The sequence below is a fragment of the Leuresthes tenuis genome, unplaced genomic scaffold (genome assembly GCF_036924035.1).
Source record: "Leuresthes tenuis unplaced genomic scaffold, fLeuTen1.0.hap1 SCAF_15, whole genome shotgun sequence".
In the NCBI taxonomy this organism is placed as follows: Eukaryota; Metazoa; Chordata; class Actinopteri; order Atheriniformes; family Atherinopsidae; genus Leuresthes; species Leuresthes tenuis.
Genome location: NW_027325369.1, coordinates 31,794,216 through 31,813,795, shown reverse-complemented (window position 1 = coordinate 31,813,795; position 19,580 = coordinate 31,794,216). Strand labels below are relative to the sequence as shown.

The window sequence follows — 19,580 nt, the reverse complement described above, 5'->3', positions numbered from 1 at the left end:
AATCTTTTGTGTTATTCATTTAAAAATGAGACAAAACGCCTCCGATTTCTTCTGTAGAAGAAGGTAAAATGAAGTGAGGTGTCAACCTTATAGATCACCATGGCAACTGATGCTGAACACACGACGTGCTCTGCAGCAGTTTCAGATGAAATCATCTTTAAAAAGCTCCATCCTCACTTGTTCTGTTGATGATGATCTGACAGAGAAAACATTTAAAAGTCCTCGTAAAGAGCTCATAAATCTCTGCCGACACACTGGAAATAACTGAGAGAAGATCAATAATTCAACCATCATTAGAAGAGCTGCTGACTGAATTAAGACACTGATCACATGTTTTATCACTGTCCAAACTGAGGAAACGGGTTCTGTCTACGATACAAAAGAAGCTCCGAGTCACCAGAACCAGACTGAATCCAACACAGATTAGAATACTGAGTCATTTAAAAGGAGTTTCTCTTTGATTTTTACTGAAAATGAGCCGATTTACAGGATAATAAGGGACAGTTTCAGTGCTAAATGCACTTATTTCAGATGCATTAGAGCCTCTGGAACTGGAAACCTGCACATCTGGAAAGGCTCCATCACTGCTGAAAGGTATGAACGTGTTTTAGAGCAACATCTGCTCTTCTTCACACCTTCCACCGCTCCTCACTGGGCTGATACGACTGATGGCAGCATCTCAGCGAGGAGGCGAGGGAATGCAGTGGAACACGTGAATAAAACCCGTGTCAGAGGTGACTTTCAGACAGGCAGCGACATAAAGCTGCATTCTGGTTACTTATCGTAAAAATAGTTGGTAAAAAACAGCTGTTTCATTTCAGTTTTCAGCACAATATACAGAGAAAAATGTCTGAAATCAACTCTGTAGAAGAAATGTTGGAGGATAAAAGTTTTACATGTGCCAATATTCACCAAATCCTTCAAACGATGCAGACGTTTCAGGCTTCGTTGCACCTGCAAACCTCCAGTAAATCTTTTAAATTTCAGTGTCGGAAGCAGGACTTTCACACAATGTTTCCCGGATAAGGGAGGAGGAGCAGGAGGTGACGAGGCAGATGGAGGAACGCGGGAGCAGAAGGAGGAGGGCTGTGCGCACAGGAGGAGCAGCAGCTGGTGCTATCGGCTCATGCGGGTGACACCTCGGGGTGACATGGAGACGGTGGCTGCCTGGGAAAACACGCCACACGACATAAAGTCAATAGTGTTTCGATGCCTGCGGGCAGTGACAAATTAAAGCAAATGAATGAGAAACCTAATGTATGTTCTTGCTCGTGGACTTGTTTTATCTCCTCGCCGTAGTTCAGTCATGGACCATATCTGTTGTATTGTGTTTGGTAGCTTTTGTTGGACCCCCCCCTCCCACTCTTCCATGTGCTTATGTGGAATATCTGAGTCAGAAAGAGCAGTAAATATCTCCCAGGAACAGAACGAAGCTGAATATCTCTGAGAGATGTCACAGTGATTAATGCTGGGTGATAACATATGGGAACGCGTAACAACTGATTTCCAACGGGAAAATATCAAAGAAAACTCCTTAAAAACTCAGATTTCATTGTTGTCCTCTGATTAGTGACATCAGCTGATGTGTATTTGTTGAAAGCAACGAAGCAGGCTGCTGTTTTTTCCCCTTCTCTACAGTAAAAGTGCAAAGGTTGAAAATGGTGTGATTTGGAGTTCTGAATTCCCACCTTTGTGGTTCATTGAATGCAGCACGTGTGGAGAAGCACTGATTCCCTTCTTTGTTTTAGTGTTTTTCTTGTCTTTTGGATTCAGTTTTCTGCACAAAAATGTCCTCACAGCTGGATGAAAGCTCCTGGAAGTATTCATCAGATCATTACGTCACATATCACAGCGACAGCCTTCATCAGACGAGGAAACACCCAGAGAGCGCATCATAAAACACGTCAAACACTTTTAAATACATGCTGGAAAATATAAACTTATTTTTACCATCAATCCCCCTAATGAACAGACATCTAAACCTTTTCATGTATTTGTGGATCTTTGAAGGGACATTTTGCTGTAATTTGGCGCAATATGAATAAAATTGAATCAATCCTTTTGGGAATACAGTAAATCATCTGCCAAAAAACATAATTTTTACCCAAAAATTAGCATTTGAGCTGCTGTATTGGCAGCATGTGTGGAGCTGATTAACCTTTGTGCCAAACTGACACTGAAGTCTTGACCTTGGCTGTAATCATGGCAGCAGAACTTTACAGAAACCAAACGCTGAAAAGCAGTTTTAACAGCGTTTTTGCAGCCTGCGGTCGGGGCATCAGAGCCTCTGGAACTGGAAACCTGCACATCTGGAAAGGCTCCATCACTGCTGAAAGGTACGAGCGTGTTTTAGAGCAACATCTGCTCTTCTGCACACCTTCCACCGCTCCTCACTGGGCTGATACGATCATTTCAGGTCCTGCACACCGACAGCTCCAGCTTGGTTTTACACGCAGCTGTTTGACCTCATTAAAGAATAAAAACCTCCAGCCTCCTGCGTTACCTCCTGTGCAGTCATGTGACAACCAGAGAGGGAAGAATAACTCTGCCTCTGTGGAAGAGTCTCCTCCGATATCTCATTTTCTGTTTCACTTTTAAATCCTCTCCATAGCTTCCTGTTGGTTTTCTGCTTCCTGTTCTTGTTCCAGGTTCCAGCAGCTGACTGCCCCTCAGTCATCACCCTGGATTTGATGGATTTGTTGTCTTTTTATGTACTTTTGCAGTTATTTTACATCTTTGCAAATATTTAGCAATAATTTGCACTTCCAGTTAATCCCCGTACATGATACTGAGCTCTGAGTAAATCATCTCTTTGACTAAAAATGAGCTATTTCCGTGATTCTAAAAGCTTTTCTCCCTGTTTAATGGCTAAATTAGACTCCAAGATGAATGAAAATTCATCTTTTGAAGCGCTGAAGTTAACAATTTAACTTCCACGCTGGGATAAAAGCAAAGGAAAAGTGTTTATTTGCATGTTTTCATTTCCTTCAAACAATAATAATCAGAATCTATGAAGAAAATAATGTTGTAACATACTTTATTTTCTCTTTACGTACCTGCACCAAGTGTTAGAGATGGTTTATGGTGGTTTTATTCCACAAAACCTTAATAAGTCAGTAAAATTGTGCTCTTAACTCAGTCAACAACATATTGAAGTCACCCCTCAAACTGTTCATTTATTGCTCATCTGTGAGAACTTCATTAATGCACAGACAGGAATGATTCAAATCTAAAGAAACCCGACGGAAACATCTTCTCCTTTTAGCTCTCACAGCAGTATTTTTCCATTAAAAGCTCATGTATTTGTGCTTCTAGCAGCCTGGATGTCCTCTGAGCAAACTGACCTCATTGCAATGTGATGGTGGTGAGTGAAACTTTCTCTCGTCCCTGCATCAGACGCACAGCGTTTCCGCTGCTGCCTCAGAGGCGTGCTGCCTTCTGGGAAAGTGCTGTTGTCAGGGCAGCTTCATCTCAGTGTTGGAAGCTTCCCCACAGCCAGCAGCGAACCAGACTTCTGCTGCCCTGCTTCGTTCTGTCATTCCAGAGAGAACAGGCTGCAAAAACGCTCCACTGTGGCGGCATCCATGTGCAACATAACCTTTATTCATCCTATTTTAAGGTTTTACATAACAGGACAAAATAGCATCATCTGCTCCTCATCAGGTCCCAAAACTCAGTGAATCCAACCTCAGATGAACACACGACATTATTTATTGAACAAAACCTGAGACAAAACACAGCAGCAGTGTGTGAGAAACTAAGTGAACCCCTGATCCAGCAGCTTCAGCAGCAGTGAGTGAGAAACTAAGTGAACCCCTGATCCAGCAGCTTCAGCAGCAGCTTCAGCAGCAGTGTGTGAGAAACTAAGTGAACCCCTGATCCAGCAGCTTCAGCAGCAGTGAGTGTGAAACTAAGTGAACCCCTGATCCAGCAGCTTCAGCAGCAGCTTCAGCAGCAGTGTGTGAGAAACTAAGTGAACCCCTGATCCAGCAGCTTCAGCAGCAGCTTCAGCAGCAGCTTCAGCAGCAGTGAGTGTAAAAGTAAGTGAACCCCTGATCCAGCAGCTTCAGCAGCAGCTTCAGCAGCAGTGAGTGTAAAACTAAGTGAACCCCTGATCCAGCAGCAGCAGTGAGCTGCAGTGATGGTTTCCTGTGGGACGTTCTCAGTCTCTCTCTTGGTTCTGGAGGAATCTCGGCCCTCTTCTCTCCAGCGCTGCTTCAGCTCATTGAGGTTTGCAGCATTGGTTTCTGCACAGCTCTCTTAAGGTCCCACCACAGCATTTCAGTCAGGCTGAGGTCTGGACTCTGACTGGACCATTGCAGCACCTTGATTCTTTTCTTTTTCCCACATTCTGCTGTAGATCTGCTGCTGTGTTTGGGATCTTTGTCCTGTTGATGAGCCAGTTTCAGCCCAGCTTTAGCTGTGGGACAGATGGCCTCACATTTGACTCTAGAATACTTTGGTATCCAGAGGAGTTCATGGTGGACTCAATGACTGCAAGGTGCCCAGGTCCTGTGGCTGCAGAACCAGCCCAGATCATCAGCCCTCCACCACCGTGCTTGACAGCTGGTATGAGGTGTTTGTGCTGATATGCTGTGTTTGGTTTCCTCCAAACGTGCTGCTGTGCATTAGGACCAAACATCTCCACTTTGCTCTGGTCTGTCCAAAGGACATTGTTCCAGAAGTCTTGAGCTTTGTTCAGATGCAGCTTTGCAAACCTAAGCTGTGCTGCCATGTTCTTTTTAGAGAGAAGAGGCTTTCTCCTGCAGCCCTTCCAAACAAGCCATCCTTGTTCAGTCTTTTTCTAACTGTGCTGTCATGACCTTTAACCTTTAACATGCTAACTGAGGCCTGTAGAGTCTGAGATGTAGCTCTGGGCTTCTTCACCTTGGGGTGAACTTGCTGGGACGTCCACTCCTGGGAAGATTGACAGCTGTCCTGAATGTTTTCCACTTGTGAATAATCTTTCTCTCTGTAGAATGATGGACTCCAGATAGTCTGGAAATGGCCTTATAACCCTTCCCAGACTGATGGGCAGCAGCAGCTGCTTCTCTGAGATCATTGCTGGTGTCTTTCCTCCTTGGCATCGTGTTAAACTGACAGAACTTCTGCTTTTATAGAGCTGCTCACACTGACTGAGGATCAGTTAATCAGAGCATTGATCAGCAGCTCCTGGCTGCTTCTTACCCTCTTAGTTCCTGTGGAAGCAGTGAGGGTGCACTTAGTTTTTCACACGCTGCTTCTGTGTTTCGTCAGTTTTTGTTATGTGTTGTTCATCTGAGGTTGGATTTACTGAGTTTCAACACCTGATGGGGACTAAATGAGTTATTTTAATGTCCTAATAAGTCAAACCTTCCTACTGAACAAGGTCACACCTGGAAAAAGCTCTATAAGAGTTCAGAGGTCATGAATGAGGACCGTTCACATCAGGATTTTAAACACAGATGTTACAGATGTTTACCAAAGACTGTCAGCAAAAATAACACAATCTAAGTTTGATTCGAGCAATTCTGCTGCCAGGTCACATTAAACGAAGAGTTCCACTTTATTCACTTCACGTTCTGCGTTTGGAGCTGAAGCCATTTCATCCTCCACGCATCGTATTCTATCTCCTCTCATCGGTTAGTCGTGCGTTGCGTTTTTAATGCATTTTCCGGGATTTCAAACAATTAATTAAGTTGGTGTGCAGCCCGTGACGCTCCCTGGCGGAGCACCTAAAATGCGCAGGTCTCCGGACGTGCCTGTGCTGCGCGGCGCCTCCACCTCCCTCATCCTCCGGCTTACTAAAGGTGACCGGGGAGTCGCGCTCCGTGCTCATTATTTAACGTCCTCAAGTTGAGCGGCAGCGGGAAGACAGCCTGACGCAGATCCGCTGCTGTCTGATGGAATAAGCTAAGCGGGCTGCCGGCGGAGGTCTATGCATCGACATCTGCTGAATCTGTGCGAGTTCATGCAGGTGAATCATCAACATTTGTGTTTTTTTATGGTTATTTTGACGCTTTTCTTCATCGTGGCTGCGTTTTTTCCCCCAAAGTCGTGTTGTCTCACCTCGCCGCTGACTCTTGGATGTTGGTAAAAAGGACGCGCATGCGTTGCTCTCGGAATAATTTGGCAGCCTAAGTTGCATCTCGGAGATCTTGTGAAAGTCGTTGGCAGGATCAGATCAGCAGCTATGTGGATTAATGTGGCTCGCGGCAGCTGTTGGCTCTGCAGCTGGTCTCTGCTGTTTTCTGTGGTCTGCGGTGCGCAAAGGTGAGGTCTGACAGCAGCGTGTCTTATTTCATTCAGGCCTGCTTATTTCCTTCTCTAAACTGAAACGTGTTCTCTGTTCTCAGCGCAAACGAACCCAGCAACATGTCATATGTGAAAGCCACCGTGGATAAGTTGCTAAAGGGCTATGACATTCGTCTGCGGCCTGATTTTGGAGGTAAACGCCACCGGTGCCATGTGACTCTCAGCGGGCTGCTGCGCTGCTTACTAATGCTCTGCTGTCATATTTTCCACAGGCGCCCCTGTGGATGTGGGCATGAGTATAGATATCGCCAGTATCGACATGGTGTCTGAAGTCAACATGGTAAGTTTGACTGCACTGACTGCTTCCACGTGACAGTTGTTGCCCTTTTTTAACACAGAGAGGGTGGAAACCCGCGTTAGTCCGGTCCGCCTCTTTACTTTGGTGCAGCGCTGCTCCTGAATGAAACTAAAAAGATGTTTCCTCCTCCTCCTCCTCCTCCTCTTCCTCCTCTTGCTCCCCTTTCAGCACCACGGAGAGATCCGCAATGTGTCAAAGCCAATCCGCATGCACCGAGCACTTCCCCGCGGTGTCACAGCCGGCGGAGGCTGAGAATTAACAAGGCAGGGAGCCGTGAGAGAGGGCTACTGTTTAGTTATTCCACACACGATCCGCGGCCCCAGCATGCGTGGAGAGGCCGGTGACAGCTAGGTGTGGGAGACGGGCGCAGGAGGTGATAAAAAGACAGGAGAAAATGAAGCCGTCTGCAGCCTGTGCATGTTCCGGCTGTTTTTAGCCTCAGTGCAGTAATTACATAACGGCTGTCAGACAGGAGGGAGTGCCAGAGAGGCGGCGTGTCTACAGAATATGATTTGACCACTTAATACTGGGTATCGATGCACAGAGGTGCACAGAACACACCGAGCAGTCGGGGAAAGTGTCTGACCGAGGGATCCACACGTTTACCAACACATGGACTGAAAATGAGGCTGGAAAATGACCTTCACACACGCGCGCGCATACAGGGGGTGAATTAAGGCTGATTGGATCATAAAGCGGGTTTATTTTCCCGCCTCATTAGTGCAAAAGAAAACTTTTCTGTTGGGTCGCAGCAGTGAAACCACGCCATCAACACTGCACGTCCTCGTTAGTGTGACGTCACGTATCCAGGTGGGACAAGCGTCACAGCTGAGCTCAGGTCTAACCCTTTGATGCAAGCAGGGAAATGCTGCAGACTCCAACTAAACCAGCAAAAAAAATGCGTTTTTGCTCCGTCACATCCAACGGAATCATGTTTGGGTGACTTTGAGCATCAAATCATGTTCCCAGAGAGGTGGTTTTTACGAGGAAGTGCAGCTAAAAGCAACCACTGATCAGTGTCCGTGCACGAGCTGTGCAAGAGTTGAGAAAAGATGGCGGCGATGTTAGCGGCTGAGGCCAAAGCAAAGCAGTCTCTGAATCTGTCATAAAGCACCTGCTCAAAACTTCAGATGCTAAGACTTGTTTTAGATGTGAGGAATGATCTTTTCTGTCGGAGTGGTGCGGAGTTGCCTCCTCCATCAGCTCCTCCATCAGCTCCTCCATCAGCTCCTCCATCAGCTCCTCCATCAGCTCCTCCATCAGCTCCTCACACACAACCCAAAGTAGAAAAAGAAAACGGAATAGCCCTTTAGGAGCAACGTTTTTCAGAATAATTTAAAACAAGAAGTCTGTAGATCAGCTGATGGTGCCATAATAAACCAGAAATGCTTCAGTAAACTGCTGAGTTCCTCAGGAATTATGTCACATTTAAAATGATTTTTATAGGTTGCAGAGAACTGAACCAGTTATGTTTATTCAGTCTAATTCAAGCAGAATTCCTTGAATTCAAGGAAACAATTAAACATGGAATATAAAAATAAAGCGACCTGAAGCTTTTCAGCCCTTCATCTAATGACTGAAATCTTTTAAAGACTATTTATGACTTTTCAGTGCTTACGTGACCCAACAAATTAATTAGTGCTGAGCCACAATAAATGTGATTAAATTTATTCACTTTCAGGTCAAAGTCAGTAAGCTGAGCTTCGGCGGTGGGTCGCTGCTTCTGTCCATCCCCGGTTTAAACGCTCTTACGTCACCAGAGTCTGACAACTAAAAATCACAAACTGATGAGATGAAAAGATGATGAAGGAGGCGTTTCCATAGTAACACACATTGCCTCCGAGCAGAAAAACATGGAGGCATGAGCAGCTGAAACAAACTGTTAACCCACTGACCCTGTTAGCTAAAAAGAGTCGTATTTATGTGTTTTTCTGACCTTCATGCAAACATCTTCAGGCCTTTGACCCGCTGAGGGAAGCGTTCATTCGTTCATACAGTAACTCTGGTGGCAGACAGGAAATGAATGACTGAACCAGAGGTCACTTTCCTCCGGATTGGTCCAAAAACACCCTGAATGTTTCTTGCATGTGCTGCATTTGACTCTTTGTACTCTGCAGCATCATTCGGTGGGATTTGCTTCTTTACTGCATGAGAAAATGAGTGTGTGGGGCGATCGGTGTGAGTTGGCACCCTGAAGTTGGTCTGATACAATATCTAATCCATTCGGGGCCCCCCCGACCTTGTCATGTGTGCCAACCCTTCCCTAAAGTGGACAGGACCATTAGCTCTGCTCACTTCATACTTCCAAATGAGGGAGAGCCTTCTTTTTGGGGAGCCTGCTCCTGGGAAGGAGAGGATCTTGCTAAAGTGTCCTCTGATTGGTCGAATTCCTGGAGGTTTGCTGAGCAGGCGGGGAAGGGGATGACGTGATGCATGAATGCATATTTCTCCATTTGCTCGCCAGGAAGCTACGATAACACAAACAAGAAAACACTCTGAGATGTGTTGCTACCCCAGGCTGTTACTGATTGTTGGCTTTTCTTTGTGCACGGTGGGAAATGCAAACCATGGCTGCTTGTGTGAGTAACTCTGAGTGGTTGCAGACGCCACAAATGGATCCTTTCAGCTGTAAACAAACGCATCAACACAAAGTACTGGTACCTTTCTGCCTTTTCACTCAATATAACCAGGAGGTTTATGCTGAAATCTGTTCTTACATCAAACCCAACGCCTGAAACACTTTCACCTGCTCTGAGGAGCACTGCTGAGGGGCCCTTTAATTCAATTCAATTCAATTCAATTCAATTCAATTCAATTCAATTCTGTTCAATTCAATTCAGTTTTATTTATATAGCGCCAGATTACAACAATTGTCATCTCAAGGCACTTAAGTAATATAGTCCAATTCAAGCCAATTGGAATTCAATTCATTGTAATCATAATCCAATTAATTCATATAGAGCTAATTCAAAAAATTTATATCCTAGCTAAGGAGACCAACAGATTGCACCGAAATGTGTCTTCAGTCCAATCTCCCGTCCTGAGCCTGAGGGACTGTGGAAAGGAACGACTCCCTTTAAACAGGAAGAAACCTCTGGCAGAACCAGAACCAGGAAGAAACCTCTGGCAGAACCAGAACCAGGAAGGGTGTCCATCCGCCTCGACCAGCTGGGGTTTGAGAAGACAGAAAAGAGGGAAAAGAGGGGGGAAAAACACCATAACACCATTCAAAGGATACCTGCTGGAACAGGGAAACACAAGTTAATAACCACAATAATGTCACATGGACAGAAAATCATTTTTGAAATTAAACAGGGGGAAAAAGAGAGCAAAGTGAGGAAATGGTTATTTTTATGAGCATAAACAACATAAAGAAATGCAGAACACCAAGTTTATCTTTGACCTCTCAAACCACTGCGAACTAATCCTGATTAATCTGCTGCAGAGCGGAACGGGCCCCTCGCCGCTGGACACCCCATTTTCATTTTTGGGGTGTTTTTGGGTGTCGCGCTGCACAGCAAACACAGCAGTTTAAATTCGTTACTCATGAGCAACACAATCCTCATAAGGTGGCTGGAGGGGAGCTAGGAGAAAGTCACAGATTAAGAAAAGCCCCTTTTAGGCCTGAACCGCCGTCCACTAATCTGGTGGGAAATGAACATGTTGGTTTCATGCGTAAATTATCCCCCCCGGTGCTCTTTCATGACATTTTGTGACAGGAATCGATTAGTCAGACACAATAACATGCACACAGTTAAAGTAATAGACAGGCACAAGTAAATCTGGCTTCTAATAAACTGTAAAAGATTTATTCAAACTTTCTTCTTCTGTGGTTTCACCTGTGACGATCAGCTGCAGCAAAGATGGTCTGATTGGCTGCTCCAGGCACCTTCTTATTCAATGCTGCATGTTTGCTAGCTTGATATGAGACAACATGTTATGAGAAAACTGTGACTATCGAACATGTGGTGCAGCTTCTCATCTGCAAACAGCAGCGATGGTCGAGGGATCGTGTTTTTCTGCAGTTGATGAAACTGACTGCTCAGAATGGGGGAAAAAATGAGATTTTCAGCTGCTTCTGTGTGTTTTACACAACTGAATCATAATATTCTATAAGAAAACTGTGATTCTTTGTGGATTTAGTTGCATAAATCTCTTTGTGTTGTACAGATAGTAAATATCACGTGCAATATCCATAGTTTTCCCTTTAAATTCCCTTTAAATTCCTGAATGCTGTCGCTTATCTCACTCATCTCACACTGCAGCTGCTGCTTGTTTTTATCTATTTACTCCTGACTTTTGGTTACAGTCACTGTTTACTTTCAAGGTTTAGGAAAAGATGATTGTTGGGTTTTTAATCCTCCGTGTTGGAGAATCACACAGAAATATTTACCTTTATTTATTTAATATTTAGGATGGCGTTGGAGTGGGAACAGACCACAGCGAACACTCAGGTTTCTACGTTGTCGCCTAAATGATGATAAAATGTCTCATCCTGATCAGCTCAATGTTACAGAAGAAACTTGAGTTTACATAAAGGAGGAAAACATGCAGCATAAAACTATGATTTTCCACCTTATTTCAACATTTATATCAAATTTCTTGTTGGTGAGACAAAAGAAATATAATATTCCACTTAAAGAAGCTGCTCGCCTTGAGTTTTTGTCCCGGCTTGTTGGTTCTGGTGATCTGTGTTTTAAATAAATCTGCTTTATGTTAATATTCAGCTTGCTTCAGTTCCAGTTTTATGCTGTCGGATCCCTCGTGTATTCGGTTGGGTTTTGCCTTCAGTTCTGGACTCAGATCAGGACTTATGTGCTGATTGTCACACACAGTCCTTAAGTTAGTTGTTCAGTAAATGTAACTCCTGGTTTTCTTTGTTCAGAGTCTTTTCTTATGTCCTTTGTTCTTATCTGCACCATGATGACTTGTTTATTTAATGGATTTAACGTCCAGTTTGTTGCTGGATTAGCCGTTAATTGTTCACTCTTGTTCTGATGCTGGGTTCTTTAACTGCAGCTACTGTTTTCCCAGCTGGTAAGCTAACTGTTAGCCCTAACTGAACACTTTTACTGCCCAATGAGGTCGGGTAGAGACGGGGAATAAGAACAAGGAGAGTTCCTTTGGATGCAGCAGCTGGTTAAAGCTGGTAAGATGCAAAAAACAACGACTTCCTGCCTTGATAAACATTTCTATATGTCCAGATGTCCTCTCAGGAGTGGGTAACGTATCAGTCACCATGTCAATGTGGAACAAGTCAGAGAAGTTTCCTTAAAAAGTGTTTATCAGTGCATTTAAAAAGTAAAAGTACATGATTAACTTTAACCAATCATGCTTTTATTGGCTAAACTTAAACAAGTTATTTCAAAGCCTAAACCTAACCAAGTAAAAAATAAAGACCAACTGAGTAAAAAGTCTGAGAGAGAGTTGGACCAACGCCTTCAGAGTTGTGGACCTTTCTTTTGCCTCCTTTCTGCCCTTCTTATGTGGCTCATATTATTTGATGAGTGAGCACTGTGGAAATACATTTTCTGGGAGCCGATACGTCACTTACCGCCGCAGAAGGATAACTGGCGATAAGCAGCTGTGGCGCAGTTCCCCCTGCGTCTAAAAGTGCCTGTAAAACAACATCAAGTGCAAAGAAACAGATGCGAACGCGTGCCGGGTTTTGCGTAGCACGGATGCTTTGTTAAAGTGTGTTTTCCTTCCCAAACATCTGGCTGTCCCGGTCTGCTCAGATGCATTAGAACCACATCATATGTACCTGGACCGTAGAGGAAGCACCTGTAGTGCCAAAGAGCACTGTTACCACGGTAACGGGATGTAATGGGTCTCATTAAACTTCCCCATAACCTTGTTAATATAAGACAAGTTGCAGCAACCACATTTCTCCACCTTGGCTTTCACTTTGGCAGAGGAGCAAACACTTTCACTCCCAGATGTCAGAAGTCATCCCTCTGCAGAGAGTCTGTAAGTCAGCAGGAATCCTGAGTCCCGTCCAGCGGGCTAATGAGCACTTTGACTCTGGTTCTTGAATAAATCTTGGTAGTGACGACAGCTGTGTGGGCACCAGGCTGAGCAGAAGAAAACATGATTCCAGTTTTTGATGCAGCCCAAACTCTGGCGAGCCTTCATTTATCCCTCTGAACCCGTGACGTTGCAGGAGTTTCTGCAGCAGCACGGCTAACGCTATGTTTTGTTGTTCGCTCGCTGGTTTTTCAGAGTAAAATACCTCCAGATCCTCTTTTACATCACGAGACGGCTGTATGTGACACAAGCTATTAATATATTTAGGTCAACATTGTGATCAGATGTTCTTTGTTTTTAATTGCGATTCCATTACCTCAAGCTGAAGTGAGGAACCTAATACCATGCAAGTCTGACTGATTTTCACCTCATCCTGTGGTAAATCTGGTTTCTGTGGTGATATTCTGGTGCACTTAAAGCGAAGCATAATCCTTTTCAAAAGGCTTAAGAGGGGAGCAGAAGTAGCTACAGAAATAGAACATCTAAGAAAAGAAAGGGTTCTTCCCAAGGACTTTAAAATAAAAGCAATCGACAACAAAGAATATGTAGAATATGACCGTAAAAAGAAAAGAAAAGTGTGCTTCATCTCATTTTCCACACTGCAGGTTTAAAGAAGCCAACATGTGGCTGATTATCACCGTCAGTTATGTCTTGTGACCCACTGGAAGTGTGTGGTGGTGTTTTTCTCTGCACTGAATCTCCTTCTGCCTGCATTTACTTGCTGTTAAAGACATTTAACACATTGGAGGATGTGTTTGGTCTCTTGGCCAAAGGAAGAACAGGTCTGTTGTTTTCAAAGTAAAAGCTTGATGTACATTTTAATATGGAATGATGAGAGAAGGAGTAAATAAGGAAATGAATGATTGTGCAGGAAAATGGGAATAAGATAATATATTAATGTTAATAACAACTTAAAAATCCTTTTTCTTATAATTTCATCAGATTTTAAGCCTCTTAAAACTATAATGTTCAGTAAAAATGACATATTTATATATCTGTTTTACTTAAAATGACAGATTTTCTATTTAAAGCTGGACTTTTATAGCCAGGGGCAACACAAACACACAAAGGTCGGCACATTTTTCATTTTAATCTGCATTCCAAGTACATTTTAACGGCTTTCTTCTAATTTTAATCTTCAATGAATTTATTATGCTGTCTGTAAACATTTTGTTGTACTGAATTAACGTCTTATCGGACCAATCTTTTATCCTGCGGTGGTGCGGTTTGATTGATCAATTCGGAACCAGTTTGGATCAGTCTGGATCAGGAGGGCTGCTGTTAGGGGTGTGTATCCCTCCCTTATTATGTGTAAAATGAAGGCTTAGTTTGACTCATTTAGTTGCAGTCTGATGGTTTTTATAATGTTTATTTCTATAATAAACTAGAAAAGGCTAGCTTCAGATATATTTAATAAAATATGTAAAGTCTTGCTTTGAATCTAATGATTTCAATGGTAGAAATGTTAAAGAGACGCTTTATTAGATCCAGAGGTTCTTGTACTGATGTAATTATATGTTTAATGTTAGAATTGGCTGCCAGATTGTATTGATTAACCTTCATGTCCTAAGATTTGATCAAATTAATTTTAATTTATGTTTGGTCAACAATTCCACCTGACGTATGGGTGATGCCCCCTAGTGTTCAGCATGGGGAAGTGGATTTCTTTTGTGATGGATGAAACCTCACTGCAGTGGAACGGCTAATTTTAGCAGATTTCTTGGTCAGTTTTATCCTATATGTGCATGGAATTACTACAACAGAATAACTAATGAGTTGTTTTGTTGTTAGTTCTGTGAAAGACAGTTTGAACGTCCAGCTTGTTATTTGTTAGCATGTTCACTGTTTTATTCATCTAGCTTCCTGGCATACGATGCAGTTTCTCTCTGATGTGTAAAAGGTGGAGCTTTGTACATCCTCATAAACAAACACATGTATGTGTAAGAATCCGAACTAAAGGCCTGATCCTCTAAACAGCTGAAGTAAATAAAAGTCTTGGTCTTTACTTGAGGAAATGCAGCACATTAGTTGGCTTTGTTTGATACTCTGGGTTGAATCTGTGATTTTATGTCAGTTTAAAGGTAGAAATGCTCAGCTGTCGACCGCTTAGTTTACCTATAACAGGTGTTCAGCACATAAAAAAACACATTAACATGTTAAAAACATGATTTTGAGTCTGACTTTAGGATTTATAGGAAAATGGGCAATAAAAAAAAGACAAATACAAGACATTTTCAGTGTCTATAAAAGGCCATGTTGAATAATGCCACATAAAAGAAAGCGAGCGCTTTGAATCAGGACAAACACCTGCTGTATTACAGAATCTGCATCAGGATTTTGTTCAAACAGAACAGAATCAGGGAGAGTTTGTTGTTTCTCCGTTTGTTGGAAACTCTTGGCAGAAGATGACACTTGAAAAGGAGCCAATCTTAACTCGAAGACTGAATGGTTTTATGACACACTGTGAAATGTTTATTGATCCTAATGCGAACGTCAATAAAAGCAGCCTCGGGAGAGTTTAAAAGAGACTTTCTTTTACAGAAGACTGTTTCAGGTGACTCACTGCTCCGGTTGGGGCTCTTTAGCTCTGAATATACCAGTGAAAAAACTTCAAAACGCAGATTATTTCAAAGAACACTGGACTCACTAATGTGGCATGTTTTACATCTTTACCACCTTTGGTGGAAAAGCCGTAAACAGTGATGTTTACATGTCTGCAGGACATAGGAAAAGCCTAAATGCCACATAAATGTAAGCCATGTTTTCTCTGTTTTTAGCGTTGGCTCAGGGATCTTCTCAGGTGGAGAAAATGATTCTGTTTGTGCAACAGAACCATTGATGTTTTGCCTTTAATTTCAGTGAAAAATGAAGAAACAGAAGGGCTCAGAAGTAGAGATCATGGCTTCTCAAAACTTTACAAAAGTCTACACGGACTTTCACATAAACCCAGGCGATGCAGCACCTTCCCACAGGGTTGTGCAGAGATGCACCAAAATATTAGCACTGTGATCAAAAGGTACATAGGTCATAAGGTAAACTGTCAATTTACAAGTTATCAGAACTAAATTTCCAGTCCAGAGGCATATAATGTTCATCTTGCTGTAGTGCAATATTTTGACTGAGTATTAGACACGTTTGAGTGGGTTGAAGAGAATAAACCTGGCTGAATGTCACCAGAGGAGCTGTGTTGCTACTGGTTGTAATTCAGGAGAAGAAGTAGCCGTACAAACTGAAAACAAACCCTAAGGAGGAAAAACAAGAGCTGTGGTGGACTTCCACAAGAGGAAAATGGAAAGAGCTTTTCCTCAGGAAGTACTTTTGTCTCTGGGATGTTATATCAGATCTGGGAAGATGCCGGTCGGTCTCAGAATTTCAATCTTTGCAAGGTCAGAAGGGATTTGAAAAGTTATTTCGCCCTGTGTGTCAAATCTTCTTGAAAATAGAAGAAAACACCTCAAGCCAGGATATTAACTTTTCTGTTTTGATTCACCTTTTTTCTGGTGGTTAGCAGCAGCAGTGGTTAGCAGTACCAGTAGTTAGCAGTAGCAGCAGTGGTTAGCAGCAGCAGTAGTTAGCAGCAGCAGTAGTTAGCAGCACCAGTAGTTAACAGCAGCACCAGTGGTTAGCAGTAGCAGCAGTAGTTAGCAGCAGCAGTGGTTAGCAGTACCAGTGGTTAGCAGCAGCAGTGGTTAGCAGCAGCAGTGGTTCTCAGTACCAGTAGTTAGCAGCAGCAGTGGTTAGCAGCAGCAGTGGTTCTCAGTACCAGTAGTTAGCAGCAGCAGTGGTTAGCAGCAGCAGTGGTTCTCAGTACCAGTGGTTAGCAGCAGCAGTGGTTAGCAGCAGCAGTGGTTCTCAGTACCAGTAGTTAGCAGCAGCAGTGGTTAGCAGCAGCAGTGGTTCTCAGTACCAGTAGTTAGCAGCAGCAGTGGTTAGCAGCAGCAGTGTTTCTCAGTACCAGTAGTTAGCAGCAGCACCAGTAGTTAACAGCAGCACCAGTGGTTAGCAGCAGTGGTTAGCAGTAGCAGTGGTTAGCAGCAGCACCAGTGGTTAGAAGTACCAGTGGTTAGTACCAGTGGTTAGCAGCAGCACCAGGTGTTAGCAGCACCAGTGGTTAGAAGTACCAGTAGTTAGCCGCAGCAGTGGTTAGCAGCAGCACCAGTAGTTAACAGCAGCACCAGTGGTTAGCAGCAGTGGTTAGCAGCAGTGGTTAGCAGTACCAGTAGTTAGCCGCAGCAGTGGTTAGCAGCAGTACCAGGAGTTAGCACTATTACCTCACAGCAAGAGGGTTCCTGGTTTGAATCCCAGCTGGTTCTTTCTGTGTGGTGCATGTTCTCCCCGTGTATTCGTGGATTCTCTCCGGGTACTCCAGCTTCCTCCCACCGTCCAAAAACATGCATGTTAGGTTAACTGGTGACTCTAAATCGTCCTTAGGAGAGAGTGTGAGCATGCGTGGTTGGTTGTGTCTCGTTTGTCTCTGTGGGGCCCTGTGATGGACTGGCGGTCTGTCCAGGGTGTCCGGAGGGCATAGAAAATGGATGGATGGATCTTCAGAAACAGAAATTGAACCCCAGTTAGTGTTCTGCTGGGAAAACCTGCAGCCTGGCATTCACATGGCTGCGGCACTACTGCAGACCATTAATCGCATTATATGACAGTAGCAGCTTCTCCAAGTCGGGGGTTTCAAATAACTGGCAGAGGTGGCCTCCAAACTCCCCGGATACCACTCTGTGGATTGGGTTTGATCCCATCAGAGACCCGTCCTGGAGACAGAAACCTGTCTGGTCCGAGCTTATTTGGTGGCAGAAGGAGAACCTACTCGGTATTTGGCACATGCTTATAACTGATTGTTTGCTTTTTTAAAGCAAACTGGATCTTACAGAATGATTTCCGGGTCGTGTTGTCTGGGCCCATGGAGATGGCTACTCTGAGGCAGGACTTAACTCACCAGAGTTTCTTTACAAAGCCCAGTCAGAGGTGCAGCTGTGCTCCGTTGACTGATGGGAACTGCAAATCTAAGTTGTGACTAAACCTTCACAGAAAGGCTTAATGCAGTTCTGAGATCAGCAGACATCTTTTCCACCTGTCTCCTCCCTCTCCAACTTCTGATGCTCTGTTTGCTCCTTCTGTCACCTCCTTAGCAGCTTTCAGCCACCGGTCAGATGACAGGTCATTTCTCCATCACCTCTCATCTCCCAAAGCATGCCGCAACCCCTCAAATTACTTTCCTCACACCTCTCTGTGGGTGCGCTCCTTTGTTCTCTCCTCTGCGAATGTGAAAATGTGTTTCCATCACGGCATAAAATCCCCATCTGTGAAAGATCCACGGTGGCTCTGCTGTGCTCTGTCTATTTCAACTGATGCAACACCTTCCTTAGCTACCATTAAGCTATAAATAACCTTAAAATTTAATTGTGCCATAGAATAAATAGAAAATTATTCATTTATTGAAATATTCATACGTTTTACTGTTAATATTGAAAGCTTTTCCAGTCTTGACTCATTCAAAGAGGCCAAAGCATTAGACGGACCAATTAGATGGCTCGACCCATGCGAGTGCCGCCTTCTTCTTGTTTACATATGGTCAGAGAAAAGAAGCAGCTCTCTCACGGTCCCCTGAGGACGAGTCTCATGTCACTCTGACACAAATCAAACAAACCCGACCCTGACACTGACGCGACACCGTCCGACAGAGCTCGTACGCTAGTGAAGCTCAAATGAACTTGGCAGTTAGCGAGCAGATCACAGGAGGGTTTCAGATCATTGTCAGGTCTGTGCTGGTCTGAGTCATCGGACATGGTGTGCTGTCAGAAGTGAGGGCAGCTGGTGGGGTAAAGCAACAGTGATGCAGCATGAGGTTCCTCTCAGCATGGAAACTGATAGACTGTGGCATCGCACAGCAAAAAGAGACAACTTCATGTGGACACGTGTGGAGAAGAGCTGTTTGTTTTGAGCATGACAATTACATTTAGTTCCCAACAACAGCAAAAATAGTTTCACTGTGAAGTATTCCACTGGTCAATAGTTACAGTAAGTAATCGTGTGGAAAAAGAGGGAACATGCTTCCATTTCTAAGGTTTTACTTATCAGGACATGATTAAAACAGTGTGTGAAAAACTAAGTGAACCCTCACTGCTTCCACAGGAACTAAGAGGGTAAAAAGCAGCCAGGAGCTGCTGATCAATGCTCTGATTAACTGATCAATGCTCTGATTAACTGATCACCAGTCAGTGTGAGCAGCTCTATAAAAGCAGAAGTTCTGTCAGTTTAACACGATGCCAAGGAGGAAAGACACCAGCAATGATCTCAGAGAAGCAGCTGCTGCTGCCCATCAATCTGGGAAGGGTTATAAGGCCATTTCCAAACTATCTGGAGTCCATCATTCTACAGAGAGAAAGATTATTCATAAGTGGAAAACATTCAGGACAGCTGTCAATCTTCCCAGGAGTGGACGTCCCAGCAAGTTCACCCCAAGGTGAAAAAGCCCAGAGCTACATCTCAGACTCTACAGGCCTCAGTTAGCATGCTAAAGGTTAAAGGTCACCCCAAGGTGAAAAAGCCCAGAGCTACATCTCAGACTCTACAGGCCTCAGTTAGCATGTTAAAGGTCAAAGGTCATGACAGCACAGTTAGAAAAAGACTGAACAAGGATGGCTTGTTTGGAAGGGCTGCAGGAGAAAGCCTCTTCTCTCTAAAAAGAACATGGCAGCACAGCTTAGGTTTGCAAAGCTGCATCTGAACAAAGCCCAAAACTTCTGGAACAATGTCCTTTGGACAGACCAGAGCAAAGTGGAGATGTTTGGTCCTAATGCACAGCAGCACGTTTGGAGGAAACCAAACACAGCAGATCAGCACAAACACCTCATACCAGCTGTCAAGCACGGTGGTGGAGGGCTGATGATCTGGGCTGGTTCTGCAGCCACAGGACCTGGGCACCTTGCAGTCATTGAGTCCACCATGAACT

The 19,580-nt window shown here is 43.9% G+C and overlaps 1 protein-coding gene across 1 annotated transcript in view; it reads left to right on the top strand.

Moving 5' to 3' along the window:
- Positions 1-5,720: 5,720 nt before the first annotated feature.
- The window catches only part of gabrb1 (gamma-aminobutyric acid type A receptor subunit beta1), a 98,046-nt gene continuing 84,186 nt past the window's right edge, over positions 5,721-19,580 (top strand). Inside the window, exons 1-3 of the mRNA XM_072365520.1 lie at positions 5,721-6,252; positions 6,336-6,427; positions 6,507-6,574. Of these exons, the coding sequence (XP_072221621.1) occupies positions 6,173-6,252; positions 6,336-6,427; positions 6,507-6,574 (240 nt within the window). The 5' untranslated portion in view covers positions 5,721-6,172. The remainder of the gene's footprint in view (positions 6,253-6,335; positions 6,428-6,506; positions 6,575-19,580) is intronic.